The 18,827-nt window shown below is 43.9% G+C and overlaps 1 protein-coding gene across 3 annotated transcripts in view; it reads right to left on the reverse strand.

Annotated features, from left to right (window-relative positions):
* hdac4 (histone deacetylase 4) overlaps positions 1 to 18,827 on the reverse strand; it is a 119,646-nt gene that overhangs the window by 53,178 nt on the left and 47,641 nt on the right. Inside the window, exon 1 of one of the 3 annotated variants that reach the window (XM_054614739.1) lies at positions 5,157 to 5,369. The exons of the other annotated variants lie outside the window; for them this stretch is intronic. Coding sequence (XP_054470714.1) covers positions 5,157 to 5,160 — 4 coding nt within the window. The 5' untranslated portion in view covers positions 5,161 to 5,369. Of the gene's footprint in view, positions 1 to 5,156; positions 5,370 to 18,827 lie in introns of those variants that run through there. 3 annotated transcript variants of the gene reach the window in all.

Genomic DNA, 18,827 nt, shown 5'->3' on the forward strand with positions numbered 1-18,827 from the left:
ATTTTCTATTTGTGCTTGATAGCTAAACTCAAGATCAAAATCTGCTGTGTAGCGCTCTGTGTTCTCGGGTCGATATCTGCCCCGTGTGGAGAACCACCTTGCCCCACACCGAGCCCCTCTGCCAGTTATCAATACCCCAAAACCAAGGGAGAGCGTAGCCGGCCTATCACGGATGTCCTGGCATCCCCCCGGTGACCAATGAGGTGGTGATGGAGTTGCAGTTACTTGCTGGGCTAGCCAATGACATCTTTGGTACCGGGCAGGTTTGGAGTGCGGGAGGAAATTCAACACCGCCCAAAGGGGACAGCATGGGAGAGAGGGAAGGGTGTGGCCCGGGCCAGACATGCTGGTGCTACACTGGTGCATGTGTGTGAGAGTGATTGTGTCGCTATACTTGTGAGGACTTGTTTGAAAGCTGGACATTAGAAGGAACTACTTTTTTCTTTGCGCTCTTAGTTTAAAAAAGATGAGAGAGCCAGGCATTGATTTATAGAGACCATAATAATCCTTTTTATTTGTTGATAATCTGACCATAATCTGAATATACACTGTTCATGATGTTAATAAAAGTCAGCTGCTTTTATTAACAATTAGAACGCAGTTTTATTAAATTCAATGGTAAGTATCAGGCATTTCCTGATGAGGAAGCTGTGTGTACGTGTGTGCTAAAATGATCCCCGGACTTCTGACCTACAAGTTTGTCACTTCCAGATAAACAAGCGTATAGAAAAGCGCGCCTCATTAGAGGATGCCACCGTTTGTCTCTCCCGCTCCATGCCAATCATCCGTGTTGTCCCAACAAAAGCCCCCCCCCAATGAACCATGGTGAACCATGATGAACGATCAGTCCACCACCTCTCCCATTCTCCGACCACGCCAACATGTACACAGACATGCCCGTCAGCTGTTTAGATGGATGTTTAATAGGCGGTAAACATCCAGACCAAACAAACAAAACCTTGTGTTGGGTCAGTGCACTTGAAACGCGGGTGCCACTCTATTGCACTATTCAGGCCCCATTCGGAGGGGACCGCGGCGCCAGCTATTTCAGCACCACGGTGCCACACATGCATGGATCATCATCGCAATTAACGCCTTTTCTGCTGTATATTTTCCCATGCCGACTCACGCCGGGTTGACAGATCTGCTCCGGGCGGCCCATGGACTTGGCCGTGCACACTCGCTCCTGACCCTGTGCTATTTGTGTGCGGATCCCCCGGGCACCTTACTCAGTAAGCATGCCACAGGCTTCACAAAGGCTGTTTGTTTTCACACACAAATGGGGCTCCCAACCCCCTAAAAATAAAAAATAAAAATATTACACATTTGGCTTCTTCACCTTCATATGCAACTACATTGTTTTGGGAAAATTGATGGCAAATGTGCGTGAAGTAATCTAGGACATCTAATGGATTTTACCAATAGCTAATAAAAGGATATCAAACATTTTCAAACAGGGTGATATGTAGAATCATGATTCATGAGACAAACAGGTTGGAGGGAAAACTGTGCACTGTTTGTGATACGAGGTGTACTGAGCACTCGCTCCAAAAAAGGTTACCAAAACTGTGTCACCTGATTTGAATAAATAACCTAAGCTGCTCCACTACGCCCACCTTGATGCAAGCAAGTTGCGACTGAAGTTGAATTTCTGAAACAGGCACAACAAGCACAGAAAAAGTAGACCCGCGCTTGAGAGAAATAGAACTGCTTTTACAAAGAAAATTTTAGGTTTTTTTTATACTTTTGCCTTGTGCCATGTTGTGTTTCCATGTGCAGAATGATGTACACATGTCTGTTTTATTCTGCCAACATGGCTGGGCACATACAGACTAGTGATCAAGTGCTGAGGGTCACAGAGGGACAGAGATGGAGCAGAAGAGGGAAGTGGTGGAATCACTCCTCCAATCAGCTGCCATAGTGTGATGTCAGCTACACGCACACACAACGCACTTGAACCTTTTGATAACCTTTGTGTATTTATGTGTGAACACTGCAGTATATACCTGAACTACACTTGTTTTCTATTCTTAGTCATTTCAATAACCACAGTGAACGCTTTTACTTCTATAGTTTCATCTTTTTGGTTACATTTATTTGACATTATGGGGAAAAAAATGGGAAACCTTGCAGAGTTGTTTCAGACGGCTATATGATATGATAAAAGATGTGGAGGTTTATGATTCTTCAACATTTATCAAAACAATGATCTGATTAAGTATAAATTTTAAACTTTACCACTCTGTAACTGTATTTTCCACTGAACAGATATGTTACACAATTCAGCTCTGGGTAATCTAAAGGCTGTTTTTTAAAGGGACGTCAAAAGGTTTTGATAGCAAACAGGAAACACATCTGTGTCACGTCTGACTGACAGCTCCTGGTCGAGCTGACATGGCTCAACGGGGTCACAGCGCTCTCGCAGTACAACAGAAACAACAGCAGCTCGCCGAATACAGATCCTCAGAGACAATGTTTACAATAAACAGAGCTCCGTGAATTGCGGCGTACACACAGGGACACACACACACACACACACACACACACACACACACACACACACACACACACACACACACACACACACACACACACACACACACACACACACACACACACACACACACACACACACACACACACACACACACACACACACACACACACAGCAACCAGCAGGATGCGGGCACCTGTGAAGTAATTAGCCCGGCTTACAAGGATGGCACTCTGTGATTGTGGCATGAGGTAATGGTGCTGAGCCAACAGGCGGATACACAATCTGACTCGGGCCTGATTGTGCACACATTCCCGCTGCAGAAACGGGTCACAACACAGGATGATACTTTAAGTGAAGTAAATGAATACAAGATGTGTAGATGCTATGAAGAAAGGGTAAACATCTTCACTATATTGCGTCATCATCACATGATAACTCTGCACGACAAAAATGTCAGTAAATAGGAATCACATTTTCTTATTTCTTATAAGTGTGCATGATGTTTGAAATGTGTAGCAGCGAAAGGACCGTAGAAGCTATGAAGGACCATTAAAGATGAGGGGCGGAAGTGAGATAAACTCTGTTGATTTACACATGGGAAACTGTGTTTACTTTGTGAAATCCCATGGAGTTGTGAGGTTTCCCCGCTGCAGGCATGATGACGTGATATCTGGCTGAAATCAGCCAAAAAACAGCCCCCAAACACGGCTGGCCTCCTCTTCTCTGTCCCTCTAAACTGTTCATCCGTCACTCTCTGCACCCGTCTATCTCTGACACTGCCCCTCCCTCCCTCCCTCCCTCCCCTCACCCTCCCTCCCTCCGCGATCAGGCTAAGATCATGGATCACACAGAGGGAGTTATTTATAGAGCAGGATTCCCGAGGGAGCTCCTCGCCCCCACCGGGCATCTATGCACTCAGACAAAACCCCGGTGCATGTTTGGTCACAGTTTATGAGGAGCTGAGTGCATGCGCTCATGTAAAATTCAAAAGTAGTGAAGACAGTGTGTGTGTGTGTGTGTGTGTGTGTGTGTGTGTGTGTGTGTGTGTGTGTGTGTGTGTGTGTGTGTGTGTGTGTGTGTGTATAAAAAAATATATGCAAAAAAATACACACAAGTGACAGCAGTGTTACGGTTGCAGATTAGGAATGAATAGTAATCGCCGATTTTGTGTCACCCAGTCGTGAGACCACACACACACACACACACACACACACACACACACACACACACACACACACACACACACACACACACACACACACACACACACACACACACACACACACACACACACACACACACACACACACACACACACACACACACACACACAGGTGCAAACAGAGGGAGGGAGGCAAACGCCATGGCGACCGGTGGGATTGTGGCCGGCGGTTGGTTGGACACGGGACGAGGTGTGGAGATGGAGATGGAGGAAGGACCAATGGTGGTAGGGAACTAATTCAACACGTCCGCATGTGCAGCTGAGCGCCTCACTGTCAAGTCCTGGGTGGGTTGTGCGCGCATGTTGATATATCTCATCGTGTGTCCCTGGAGTGCGGCGGCTTGTTGTAGTGTATGTCAACGCCTCTTTGTTTTCTTCATCCCCTCTTTCTCTGAGGACAGCGCTCACGGACCGACTCCACTGGGTGGCAGCGATTAAAAGCAACTTATAAAGTATTTTAAAGAGATATATAGAGCGATAAACAACAACTTAAATGGCCTTGATCATTTAGGCTATATACTAGCTCTAACACTGACTATCACTGTGATTTAACAGAAATACAGAGAGACGTGGAGCCACATGGTCACACTGCATGCACACTGGCCACAGACCAAAACTGCAAACAAGACTCTAGTTATCAAATGATGCAAGAACAAGAACATGTTATCTAGCACAGAAACCAATTCTAATCAGTTTTTGATCAGAAGATGCAACTGTTTTATAACATTTTAAGTCATTAGCATTTCTTAAAGAGACAAATAAAATATGTCCTGCAAAACTGATTTCTGCAGTGAAATCCAGCATTGCGTTCAAAAGAAACCATTTCATGCATATTCCTGTGCACGCACGCACGCACACACGCAGACACAGACACAGACACAGACAGGCATAAACACAAACACATGCATGTGCACAATGGGCTGCTGGGAGGAACAGACGCAGCCATCTGCTCCATTCAGTTAAAGGCTGCTCTGAGTGGTGCTGAGCAGGACTCTCCATACATCACTACCATTCAATAAACACTGCCACTACTCAAAGCTGCACGCCCACGCAGCTAACCAACGCACAGACATACGCTCTTCTCCTCAAGTGAGCGCACACACACACACACACACACACACACACACACACACACACACACACACACACACACACACACACACACACACACACACACACACACACACACACACACACACACACACACACACACACACACACACACACACACACACCCGGCAACATGGGCTAAACGAGTTTACATAAACACAGGCACTCCTCGGCATTCACAGCAACTAAACACAGTACAACAGTTCTAAATGTACGATTAATCACAATGAATTACAAACTTGATTAAAGTGAATGAGAATTTCAAACATCCACACACTCTATCCAAAGCAAACAGTGACCCATGCAAAACAACAAGAGCTCCCTTACCCATCAGTTGTGCCGTGCTGTCCGGTTGTTGTGGGTTTGTGTGAGTGTGTTAGTGTGTGTGTAGCGTACAGTATTCAGAGAGAAAGAGAGAGAAAGTGTAGCGTTTGTAGCCAAAAGGGCTCCTCTGAACGGAGCTGTAAAGTCCACTGTACAGCGCGATGATACAGGGGACCGACCTGGTGTTTTGGTAGCGAGAATGGACCTCTCTCTCCCTTCCCCGTCTTGTTCTCACTCTCTGTCTCCCACTCTATCGCTTCTCTGCGTTTTCTCTCACTGATGTTCTTCGCTCTGCCCTCCGGCTGCCACTCTCTCTCTCCCTCCCTCGGTTCCTCTGGTCCCCTCCCACTCTCTCTCTCTCTCTCTCTCTCTCTCTCTCTCGCTCTCCCTCTAGCTCTCCCAGTGACATCAGAGGGCAGTCTCAGGCATGTTGAGCATTTTATGGGAGTCTCTTTCTCTCTCTTTGGCAAACTAACAGACCAGTGGAGAGGCAGAGGGCGTCAGATTGTGATCACATTCTCATTTGACTAGACAAACTCTGTGCTTTTTATGAACCACCTCTGCATTTTTTTTAAAAACTGAACAGAAGCTAAATGTTGTTATGTGTCACTTGTTGCTCACACTCACACACATTGCTGGATGCTCTCCATGTAAAACCCTCCTACACACACGGAACAGACAGTGGTTGTGAAGTTGACTTGGTGATAATGGCTGCTGCTGCTTAAGAAACAGCAACGTATGTCCACTGAGCACATAGTAGATGCTGCTCACAGCTACAGCTTGGTGTCCAGCCTCAATACTTTGTGAGGGTTGTATGTTAGCAATGTTTTGCTTAGATGCTCCATCAGGGTTTGTTTACATCTTTAAATAGATATTTCATGATTTAAGAGAGCTAAAAGTTACCTGATCATAAAAATAAATAACTAGGGAGCTGCATTGAAGCAGTTAGCTCAACTTTTAGAAAATAAAAAATGTGAAAGCAAAACATGATTCATGGAAAGAACATGAGAAAATGAATCAGAGCACAGATACAGATTTTGTATATGGCCGTGTTGAAAATGTGTTGCAGACGAGTGATGGGGTTTGGAGCGAATGATAACGAGGAGCAATTAGGGCTGTTGAAGGACCCAACTATCGGGTGGCATCAGAGGCCACTGATGACAAATGCTCCTCTGGGGCGCGACAGCTGACGTATGTCTTGATGCCATATCAATGGGCAGTCTGATGCTCAGCCAATAGGAGTGAATGGTAACAGGTAGGATGGGACTGACAGCAGAATGAATAGCTGTTTACTTGGTAAGTGAGTAATTGCATAAATATTACCACGTGGGGAAGTCCTTATTTGCAAAAGGGTCTACTTCTTAATCCCGTTATAAGCATACACACTCAAAGAGAAGTGACGAAATACCAGTTGTGAATTGAACTGATGGTTTTGACTGTGGTTGCGAAAGTTAAATTTGAACAAAATGCCCTCATATATGCAGGAGTGACAACCAGTAGTGCATGGAAGCTATTTTCTACTTTTTTTCTGCCATTTCAGAAGCTCTAAACAAAATTAGGTATTAAATATAAATAATAATCCTAGCAATCAATAGCTTCTTGATTCTTCACTATAAAACTTTATCGAACTATTGTCAGAATAAACCAACCCGATCTGATTGAAGTATGTAAATGATGTGCTCAACACCAGACACACCAAAAAGCTTCAGCCTAAGGAAAGTGAAAAGACTTATGAATGAGTGGCTGCATTCACCAAATCAAGCGTTGGGGCAAATACGCCACAGGGGATCCGGAAAAAAATAAAATGAAACTGCAGCGGCGGAAATAATCAGATTTCTGAGAAACGCTACCCAATCACGCTGCGATGGCCAATAAGTCAACCAGCTATCTAGGAGCCACCCTTGTAAACACCGTTAGCTCGGTCAGCACGGTTGCTGTTATTTGCACTGTTAGCACTGTTAGCTTCTAGCAGCCAACTCAGTCATCTCCACGTTGAGAGCCATGTGGAGGAAGTAGATAGGCTCTGAATTTCGTACTGAGCCCCATTACAAAGATCTTCACTTCAGAAACCTAGCAATATTAACATTATCTAAGTTCATGTAAGCGCATTGATTTATGCACACATCTCCTCATCGAATTTGTGTGCGCGTGCGTGTGGAGCGGTCTGTGTGTGTTTGCATGAGCTATTTTTGAAGTTCAGCATAGAATCCAGGAAGTTGTGTTTGATCAGACAACACACCCACACACCTGCCTGAGATAACGTTGTGTGTTATCAGCTTGTTGTACGGCGTTGACATCAAAGGCTTAGCTAAGCTTCATGCAGCCATGACACTGATAACAGCTAAACGCTACCGAGCCCAAAACACAGCGGCATACACACACGCACGCAACACCATTTTCAGGGAGAGTCACCGATCAGGGAGGGCAGTGACCAGACTGAAACTGAGCAGAGGAGCAACCCATGAACTTAGCGGTAGAAATCAATAAATGGACATAAGGTTAGATGGATGGCAACTTGGACAAAGATCAGTGGCAGTGAGCTGGCAGCTTGGCAAACGAAAAACAGAACGAAACATGTGGGCAGCTTTTGAAAATGTTTCTTTGGAAATAAAACAGAAAAGAAAACAAATCCACAAAACTTGTTGAAGACTGCCACTGGATAGAGGAACGGGAGCCGTTTCATGTGAACTGCATATCAGCAAATTATTTCTGTTGAAAATTTAAGTGTGCAGTACATTAAAAACTGTGATTTTTTTTATGTATTCCAACAGATAAAATAGTTTCAAGACAAAAGTTACCCTGAAAAGAATGCGAAGCATCTGAAATAGATGAAAGATAATGTACTCTGTAATGAATGTGTTGGGTTACTAGGACTGCTGGGACTAGCATCCAAGTCTTTATCCACAAAATGTCCATGTATGCATACTGAATTAAAGCAACTTAAACTTTGTTTGATTGTAGTCATGCCCGTCGGACGTGATATATTCTTCGGGCCAGAACAGCCAATCAGGAGCTGGTCTGCTTTCCTACAGCGGACAAGTCAAATAAAAGCACAAATCACATCTGCTTAACTGTGATGGATTGATTTCGTCTCCTGTCCATGTTCAGGACACGACAACCAGCACATGAGTTTACGGACGCTAAATGATATATATACAGAACCACGTGCCGGCACTCGGAGCCTCTAAGGCCTCTTAATGAGCAATCATGTGTGCACAGTATATAAAAACAGCATCTATGAATGATAGCATGTGTGTGAAACCTTGTGTGCGGAGCGCTGCCAGACACACAGATAAGGCAATGGATGTGTATGTGGAAGATGTGGGCTTGTGGAGTTATTTGCTACAGCCTGTGAGGGAAGCAGACAGGGGCGATAAGTGAGCATATCCGTGATAAATAGATGGTGTAGCTATCTGCATCAGAGTCGGGCGTGCGCGTTAAATAATGCATGTGGCATAATGATTGTGAGGCATGCTGAAATACACAGTGTGGCAGCCAGGCAGACAGGCCTGATGAATAAGTAATGGACAGCGTCCGCCTCGTAATGTACACACACATGTGCACGCGAAAAAAACACACACACACACACACACACACACATGCATGCAAACCATAACCACGAGCTGGTTCACGCTCAGGAGAAAAAAAATAAAAAGTCTTATTTTTGTATCCTCTTATGCTCTTGTCTCCCCCCTCCTCTCCTTAGTGATGGGGAGGGGGAGGGTTGCTTTTTTCATCCATCTCCCCTGAGAATCCGAAGACCCGACTCCAAATATGTGAGATACTGTGTCGTTTATTATTGATTTAGGTTATTTATAATACACACTGTCTCTGCAACCCCCCTCATCTCTCTCTCTGCCTCGCGTCCCATTCATTAGTATCTCTAGGATTCTCAAAATACAGATACTAAATCTGAATCTATATATAAAAATACTCTAATATTACTCTTAAAAATAATCCTTTTCAAAAACCTTTCTTAGTCAAATAAAAACACAGATTTAGGGAATGCAGCTCATTTCTAAAGACATTTAAGAACATCCTAAGTGGATTCAGAGAGCTCACCGTCTCATTTATGTCTTCATGTAATGCTGCCATAACAAAACAGCCTGAAGTGTAAAGGAACTATTACAGTACTGAGTGCCAAATTCTTGCACTCTCTCCCTCGCAGATCGTCTCTTAGTTGGCCAACGCATGGCAACAGACTTGAGGTTGTGAAAATATATTTTTAAAAAGGCCTAACAGATCAGCCTGGGCTTCCAGCCGTGTTATCGGTCAGTGTTTTCAGCTGTCATTGGACTGTTCTTGCGTTGCTAACAAATGCTTTCTAATCCTTTAAATATGTCAACAGTAAAATAATACTAAAAAATAAAAAAAGAACAGGCGGACCGGATTAAAAAAATAAATGGGTTATAAAGCAGATCTCAACCAAAAGTTACTAACATGAACATCTTTATAAGCAAAGCCCCAAAACAGAAGAATATGTAATAAAATGTTTCAAGTTCACCAAAAGGCATCTGGGTGACTTCAAACACGTTTTATTTTTAAACACTACTTTTTTCCTCACCTTTCGCTGTGGAGTATAGAGCTATCTCCTCTGTGATTCTGGGTTATCTTTGGTCTCTGATTGAAGCCCTCCGTGCCTGCCATGAGTATTGAGCCTCTCTTTGCAGGTTTGGTTATTATTATCATAATATCATCACCACATCTTATTTAGGGGCTTTCATAGCAAAACAAATGCACTGTGCATTGTGACTGTGCATGCCCGAGGGGATGAACCCAATAGTTATGGCTCTTACAGGGCTTCGCCTACACTCATAGAATCTAGAGTTACAATATGTAACTGCTATAGGCTCTTTGTTCAGAAATAGAGTTGTCAGATATGATCAAACATACAGGGAAACAATTTGCCTGTCTAGATATGTTAATGCCATGATGATAGAAGGACCTGGACTGGTAACAAAGCATGTTGCCCTCATCTTATCCGGGCAAACAAGACCTTCTTCAGGACCTTCTACTTTGACTGAACGGTCTCACTTGGCTTTTGGCGTGGCATTTTTGTCTGCTCGAATTTTTTGTCCATGTGAAACAAACCAAACCAAGGGGGAAAGCGGGACAAGTTGACCAACTCATCCACTGATACAGACCAGAACAAACAAACTGTAGGTTTAAAAAAACATCCTTCTTTACCTTGCTTATGCATATAGGCATAACAAAGACCAAAGAGCAACCTCATGCAGCTATATACACACACTTCTTTCATTTGATACCTGGCTAAAAATGATGTGGTGCTGAATACTGCTGTACAAACGTACATGTGCGCGCGCACACACACAAAGACACACAAACAAAAGACTTCACACAATCCTCAGATCAAGTTTACCTCATGCTGCAAACCTAGTTGAGGTGACAAGTGCTACAAAAATACCCATAACAAGAAAAAGCTCCGTACTGCTCTGAGGAAGACCTCAAAACATCAAGGCATCAAAACAGCTTTTCAAAAAACCAGTCAAGGTAGGAAAAGGAGATGTGGCTGCGGCGGGGAGCTCCGTTCATTCATATTTTACGCCCTCTCCTTCCGTCTCAATGGTAATGCCTTCTCAGTCTGCGCCGGGTTTGCCGTAGACAGAGAACCATTAGCTGTCGGCCGTGCTGAGCTGAGCTTATGAGAGATGTCAGCTTCTCACCCAGCTCCCCCTGCACTTTAGATCACATGGGTCACAGGAATGCCCCTGTGCACTAAAGCTAGACCCACCAACTCTTTATGTCCAGTGGAGATTAGAGCGTGCAGGTAGTATTAGTAGTCAGTAACAGATATAAATGGAAGTCCGCATCAAAAAGAAAGATGAGGTCAGTGTAAGTCATGACAGAAAAAAAGATTAAGGTCTAAATCTACCTGTGGAGGCTTGTTTATTGTGTTCAAAAAGTAGACAAATCTATTTTGAACTTATTTTTCCATTTATGCAAATGCCCAAGTCTCTTCTGAAAGCCTTCTTGCAAGTTCACCCCACTTAGAAAACTAGCCCGAACCATCGCAGACAACAAACCATGGTCTATTTCTTCTCTTAAATGAGTTTGTGGTCAAATGCAGTCTATCGCTGACGGCCATGTTGTAGCCATTAGGCTGGGGGCTTGGCTGTAATGAACTCCCCTTCCCGGACAGGGAAGGGCCAACCTCTGGTCATGGTGGTGTTGTTGGCCAGAAGCTAGCAAGCCCTCTTGCGAGTGCAAACGCAAAAGGTCTGAACCCTGGAGTGGTCATCCATAATAGATAGCTTCCAGAGGACTCCTTTGGATTCATTTGGTCCGAGGGCTTTTTAAAAGCCTTTACAAAACAGACCTCTGCATTAACAAGCCAGTTTAAGAGGAAGTGAAAGGGCAAAGAGTGGCCGGAGTCAAATGAACATAATACCCATCAGTCCTATCTTTACATCTGCACATAAACAGACACACTGGAAGTTTACAAATTGCACAACTTAGGGATGCCTAGCTTTAAAGAAATACGCTTGTTGGTTACAGCAACTGGTTCCATTTTAGCACTTAACAGCGGTACTCCATCCTGTCATATAAAATGGACATGGATGTTTGGACTTTTTAAGAGTGAAACGTCGACTGAAATAAAGATCTGTTACAATCAGTTGATTCACTTGCTAAGGTGAAGTTAATCTGTGCAGAGCTTTCCGGTTTCAACATCTGCAAAACGCCTGGACAGTGAGGGAGCTGAGACCCGGAGAGTCCAAAATGGAGAAAGCTATCAATTTAACTGTGTTGCACCATCCAATCAGTTGAATTAACCCTGTTCTGTTATGATTTGGCCAAGGGCGCAAGTGGTCAGTATGTTAACAAGCTCGTAGCCCCGCCCATTTCCTGAGGACAAGAGAATAAATGTGTGACCAGACACATAGGGAGAAACTGGTGCTAAATATAATCATCCTTTTTTGGGGGGGGTTGCTTTCCACTTCTTTCTGCAGCTGACAATTGCTCAAATTTAACCCATATTGATTACTTCCAGTGACTGCAATGGCTAAAGCTTGATAAATGGCTAAACAAAGGCAAATTCAGACTAATGACCACACTGTTGGTAAAGATCAATCATTCCTAATTTGTCTCCTAATTCTCTTTCAGTCCATCTGTACTGTTTGTGTATTAAAAAAATGACAATCCTTTTCAACTAACTTATCCAAACACAAGATCACGCTCCAGACGTCTAGGTCTTGAAAAGTCGAGCCAGCCAGCCAACTTAAGCAAAACACACCAGGCCGTATGCAAAATTCATGACATGGTAACATGGTAAAATCTTTTTCATCCACATAAACACAAACTCTCTCCCTCTCCCTCTCCCACACACACACACACACACACACACACACACACACACACACACACACACACACACACACACACACACACACACACACACACACACACACACACACACACACACACACACACACACACACACACACACACACACACACAGTCCAACCTGCTATAGCTGTCAGGATAATGGCACTGATGCAGACAAAGTAGGTTAAGGCATTGCCTGTTCTGCTGGAAGACAAAAACAAGTCTGGCTCCGAGCGCTCTGCCATACTTTCTTAGACGCGGATGTGAGGAGTGTGCATGTGAGTGTGCATGTGAGTGTGTGTGTGTGTGTGTGTGTGTGTGTGTGTGTGTGTGTGTGCGTGTGTCTCTCTTTAACCGGGTTGACATGAAGGCCACAACCTCAGGCTACGTCTGCAGATATAATTAGGGTGCTCCAACCAACTCCTATCTCTCTCTCAGCATCCAACCTGATCTCACCTCTGCTCTCTTAAATGTTTAAAGGTTTGCTTTAGCATGCTGCCTTAACTGCCACAACTTAAGTGCGTTTTTACGTGGGCTGATTTTCAGTTTCCATTGTTATTTATAAATGGATGTAAAAATTATTCTGAATCTGTTGGGGGAAATAGAAAGAGGGAAAAAATAGACAAGGAGATGAGCAGGAGCAAAGTGCGGTAGATTATATTTCAGTTCATCAGAAGTTCAAGGGAACCGTTTGGAAACATCCCTTTGGGCGATGACTTTGACATGGTTGTTAGAGCACGGGCCCGATAGTGTCTGTGCAGAAAAGAAGCAGCTGCCCACCGACTCCTGCCTACACCAAACTGGCACCGGGCAGGGGGAATCCATGCCAGGTCAGAGAGTGTGTGTGTGTGGGGGGTGGGGTGGTGGATTGGTAGGGGGCTTTGGGAGCCCATCTGGGGAACTGGCACCAGGGCCTGAGGGCCGTGTGGGCTCCCTGGTGAGCATGTGTGTACAAAACAGGTTGTCTTCTATTAGGAGATGTGGCAAGTAGAGCAGGTGCTGATTGTGTCTGTCGTGGGTGGGTGTAGGACCAAAATTCACAACAAGGTTAGTGATTTGAATCTTGAGTTAAGGTTAAAACGGACAGAACAGTAGATCATTTGGTGATTCTGTCATGATTATTAATGCTTCCTTTCACTTTTGTTGGAATATGACAACTTTACAGTGGAATAAGTGATTTTTAAGCCTCAGAATTCGTGCAAGAGATTGGTACATTTGAATTTAACTATGATTAAAAATACCTTCATTATTAGACTCACCACAGATACTACTTTTCCTGGAGGGGTAAGTCTCTCTTCCCCATGAGATTTTGAGCTGCAGCCAAAGCAAAATGAGCAGTGTTTGAATAGAGAAAAGAGAAAAACTGCAAATCTCCCAAATCTTTGTGTAAGACATGTTCCTATATAATAAAGTAGCCCTATTATGCTTTTCCACTTTTTCCCTCTTCCAGTGTGTTATATATATATTATTTTTTTTTTACATATAAAAGGTCCGTAGACTGTAAAACCTGAAGTACCCACCTAAAAGGAGTTACCCTCCTCCTCAGACACACTGCTCCTGAGCTGCCTGAAACGGCTCCATTGAATTCTCTCCTTCACTTCCATAACATTATGAGGTCATAATGTTATGACCTCATAATGGTTAGAGCTGGAGCTCCGGAGGAAGAATTTCTTTTGTTGCGGACATTATGTCGAGAAGACACTGTGCTCTGCTCTGAGAGGGGAAATGTCCTTTGTTTGGACTTACAAAGGCAGATGAATGAATGGCTACATTTTACTAAGAAAACATAATGTTGTGATCGCTGCATTTCGTCGAGGACAGCTTCAACAGTGTTTTTAACCGCTCTGGAAGCCGGGGCTGAATTCTGTTTGTAAGTGGCAATGTGACGCATTCGAAACGTTGACCAATCCGCTAGAGGGGCTAGCTGACCGATCAGGGCAGACTTTGCTTTCTGGAGGGAGGAACAAGCGCTACAACGGAGCGTTTCAGAGAGAGGGTGAGAAGAGGTGCTGCAGGACAGCCAGGACGAGAAAAACAAGGCGGATAATGAGCATTAACGCATGTAAACATGTTGTAACTGTAACTTGAGATAAAGATATGCACCCGGAAAATAACACAATAGGGCCTGTTTAACAGAACAAGCACACTTATTTACAGCGTCAGGATTCAGGTCACGCATTTAGTAACACACACACACACCAACACACATGCCTGCAAAACCCCATGATCCAGTGAGCGGGGAGCGAGGCAGCGGGGGTCTGGCCGGCAGACAAGTATCTCTGCTCGGTCATGGTGACCTACAGATGGGGTGTCCTCTGGAACACTCCTCGATCTCCATCGCTGGCCTCACAACACTCCCCTTTCAACGGTTTCTACTGCACCTTATCTTTGTATATTCCATCGGTTTCTACAAATGCATGCATTTCATTCACCAAATCAAAACAGAGGGAGATTCAGAAGCAAATAGGACATAGAGGTGAAATTAATCAGAGAGAGTCCTCACAGTTCTGTCTTATCATACGGTGTTGAATGTTAAAAAACTTTCTTTACAATGACAAGATAATGATCTCTGAGTCATGATATATGCTATACCTAACATTCGGATCAACAGCGTAGGATAAGGTGCAGGTTAAATTCCTCTGCTGTGACTCTGGGTCCATATTGGTGCACCTGCACACCTGCTCCGAAATTTTAAAGCTACTACTGAAAAACTTCATTTTCAGGGTCTGACCGTCTGCTCCATGCAGTCCTGGTTCTGGTTTCCCAGTTCCTCTCTTCCCTCCAGCGGGCCCAGCAATACCGCCTGGTTCTCCAGCAGCGTGGTGTAAGTGGTGGCTTCCAGCGGGAGCTTTCAGGGCGATCAGATCTCCTCCTCCTGCCAGAGCCCCAACTGCAGGTCAAAGGTGGCAGTAAAGGTCCGTCTGCGTTGGGCTGATTGCTGCCGGCGCCCCAGGCTCGCCGAAGATGAGAGTTTCTGGCAAACATGATCTGATTCCGAGCAGAATTTGACGAGGTGGCACCGATGACAAGCATCAGAAATAACTATTGAAATAGAAAATCTTCTCGATTATGGTCTACTTATATAGTTCATATAGAGGCTTCAGTATTACACTGAGAAGGTTTCCTTACGAGTTGAAAGTATCTCACAGTAACTTTAAATACCTAATCAACCAATACTTACTGCAGCAACAAAAATATCAAAAGCATGGACACATGGTCAAGAGGTTCAGCTGCTGGTGAAAACAAACACTTATGGCGTTAGTCTACCCGTCTCCTAATGTATACTTCAAGCAGAAAAGCACGCCGTGTCACAAAGTTTACATCAAAGAGGTTCCACAACCAGATCTCAATCACCATTTACCAGATAGCAAATCGAGTACCTTCTGGATATGGTGGAAGGGGAGAAACACAACATAAATGTGCACCCTATAAATCTATGATTCATACTATACTGTCAACGTGGACCAGAATCCCCGTTTCCAGCACCTTGCTAAATCCATGCAACAAAAAATCTGAGCTGTTCTGGAGGCAAAGTGCAGTCCTACACTACTAGAAAGGTGTGTCAAATAAAGTGGCCACTGAGTGTGTAGCTCAGCTTAAGAATCAGACCGACCAAGTGAGCACAGAAATAGAAATGGCATGCATAAAAATGAGAGAGGAGAATGGAGGTGAGTGCAAGAGAGAAGGGCTGGCGATGAGTTCAAGTGAGAAAGAGAGACCGGGATTTAGAGAAATGGAAAAGCAGGGAGCGAGAATGAATTTGGCGGAGTCCAAAAATATGTTTCTCTCCACTTTTAGTGACTTCCTTTCTAGAGTTTTGAAATGGTAATGAGTCTGCTGGTATTTGCATAATGTGCCTTTTCCTCATCCCTCTACTTCTACTCATCCAGGCTCTCTTCTCCTCAAATTGCTGCTCTCCTCCCATGTGTCTGTCTGTCTGTCTGTCTGTCTGTCTGTCTGTCTGTCTGTCTGTCTCTCTCACGTCCTCCACCCCCACCCCCTACCACCAGCCATTCATTGCATAAAGATACGCTGTGCAGTCAGAAAAACAGAAGCCGGCCAACAGGTCTGCCACTTCCTGTGCGAACAGCTCTTCATCCTTCTTATTCGACTTGCTCGCCGCCTCGCATTCTGCTAAGCCACAATATCAGCGCTGTGCAGACAGAAAGTGGACATGTGCACGAAGCATTAAGGCAAAAAAAAAACACACAAAAAAAGACAACTGTCACGTTTCTTGATGATTACCAACAGTGCACACCAGGCCGCCCAGCTCGATGAAGGGAGCCATAACGAAGCCCTTCTGTGAGCTACAAAACCACTTCTGGTCTACATTATCTGTCACTTCTGCTCTCCTCCATTTTTCCCCATCTTCTCTTCTCCCAATTTGTCCCTCCCCACCCCTTCTTCCTCGTCACTTCTCTCACCTTCCCCTCCCTCCTCCTCCTCCTCCTCCTCCTCCTCCTCCTCCTCACTCCCTGCAGTGTCTGTGCTCTGACAGTTATGTGTGAGTGGAGCGTGGGCTGCTGCTAATTTGTGCAGAGTGGGAGAAAGCTGTTTTGGCGTTGGGAAGAAAAAAAGCCTAGTTTAGGCTTTGTGCTGGGTTTGGATGGACAGACGCGGCACGCAAACACGCACACACTTTCCAATCAATACACGTTTGTCTTGTCTTTGATTTTTCTTTTCCTCTTCCTCTCCCGATGTCGCATGTGCATTCGCAGGTACAAACAGATGCTCAAACCCACATTCACGTCTTAGTGTGGATGTGACTCTGAAAGGTGCTGCCTTCTGTTCCTCTTACAGTACCTCCTCCTGTGCATCATTTACTCATCCTGCTTAATATGCGCCCAAAGCTGTCTCCATCATCATCATCATCATCAGCATCATCAGCATCATCATCCTCCACCTCTCTCTTCTTCATTTTTTTTTTTTTTCAAATGAATCATTAACTCTGATTGACAAGCTAGTTCTTACTATTACTTTTGATCCCAAACTTATCTGTAACAAAAATGCATAAAACACACATACACACTGACTGGTGAATACTTCATCCTTATAATGACCATTGTCTCACAGGGTGTTACCTTGAATTCTTTGAGTACGCTTTTTATTTTCTCGCACGCCTCCACGGTGAACGCTTCCCGCCACTGCCGTCTCGTGCTGGCACATGCGCGTTGCGAGTTCTCGGTAGTGAGGAAGTGTTTAGATAGTGAGGTTTTGGGGAATGAGACCTGGATTATACTGCATGGATTGTGAGAGAGTTTGTAAACAGGTGTTTTGATTTAGTTTTTCTGCTGGCAAACGTGGCCTCCGTTTAATCAATTCATCAAGTATTTATTCAGTTTTTCGGATTCTCCGCTCACTGTTGAGGCATGATAGAAAAAAAGAAGTTTGACATAGAAATGGTTATTTTAATGGTAAAATATTCCTTAAAGGTTACCAGCGCCGACTGCCACTGTTGCCATCTCATTAGGTTTTGTCTTGAAGTGGACTTCACAGCATAGGACAATCACAGAAACACACAAACACAGGAAGTGTTACTGTTGCTCTTGGCACCCAGTTAATTAATTCTAACACATCTCATCAATGTGTTAATAGAGCATTGTACTGTTCTTATTCCAATAAAACGCTGTTGTCCTTTTTTTGGCAGGCATTTAAACATTCAGTTATTATTAGGGCTATGCCAAACTCAGATTTTTTTATTAAGTCTAATTTGATTCAGCAGCTCAGCCCAATGACTTGACTGTGGACGATCACAGTGAGCATGTGTAATGAACTTAACACCTGACCTACTACTCTTATTTGTCCATATGGTTGGATTTATTTGATTGATATTGACTTATAGTCAATGGGGTAAGCGAAGGCTTTGAATGCATTTAAAAACATTGATAATTTGTTAACTTTTGCTCTGTTTTAGTTAGTAAAGCAGAAAAAAAGTAATGAAATCCATTCAGAAGCCACATTTTCACAATAGTAAAAAAAGAAAAGAAGAGTTACTGCCTTGCGGATGTTCGCCTTCGCCAACCAGTCAAGATTCAGTTTACATCCAAATGAGTCCAAAATGTCATCACTTCCTCATTTAATACTATTCTAATTTCATGTTTGAAATTGTCATAATTAGCATATCAATTCTTGAGTTATGGCCAAAATTCCCTTTAGGCGTTACTGGAATATTGGTTCACAAGAGTGGGATGAGCGTACAGTATACCTGAAAGCATAAAGCAAACTGACTACTCCTATTTATAATACAGTTTTTGTCTTAAATATATAAAATATGTTTAGTATGTGTGTTTCTGAAATGCTAGTTGCATTAACATGTAATGACCCCTTCAT

Source organism: Anoplopoma fimbria, chromosome 16 (genome assembly GCF_027596085.1).
Source record: "Anoplopoma fimbria isolate UVic2021 breed Golden Eagle Sablefish chromosome 16, Afim_UVic_2022, whole genome shotgun sequence".
Lineage (NCBI taxonomy): Eukaryota > Metazoa > Chordata > Actinopteri > Perciformes > Anoplopomatidae > Anoplopoma > Anoplopoma fimbria.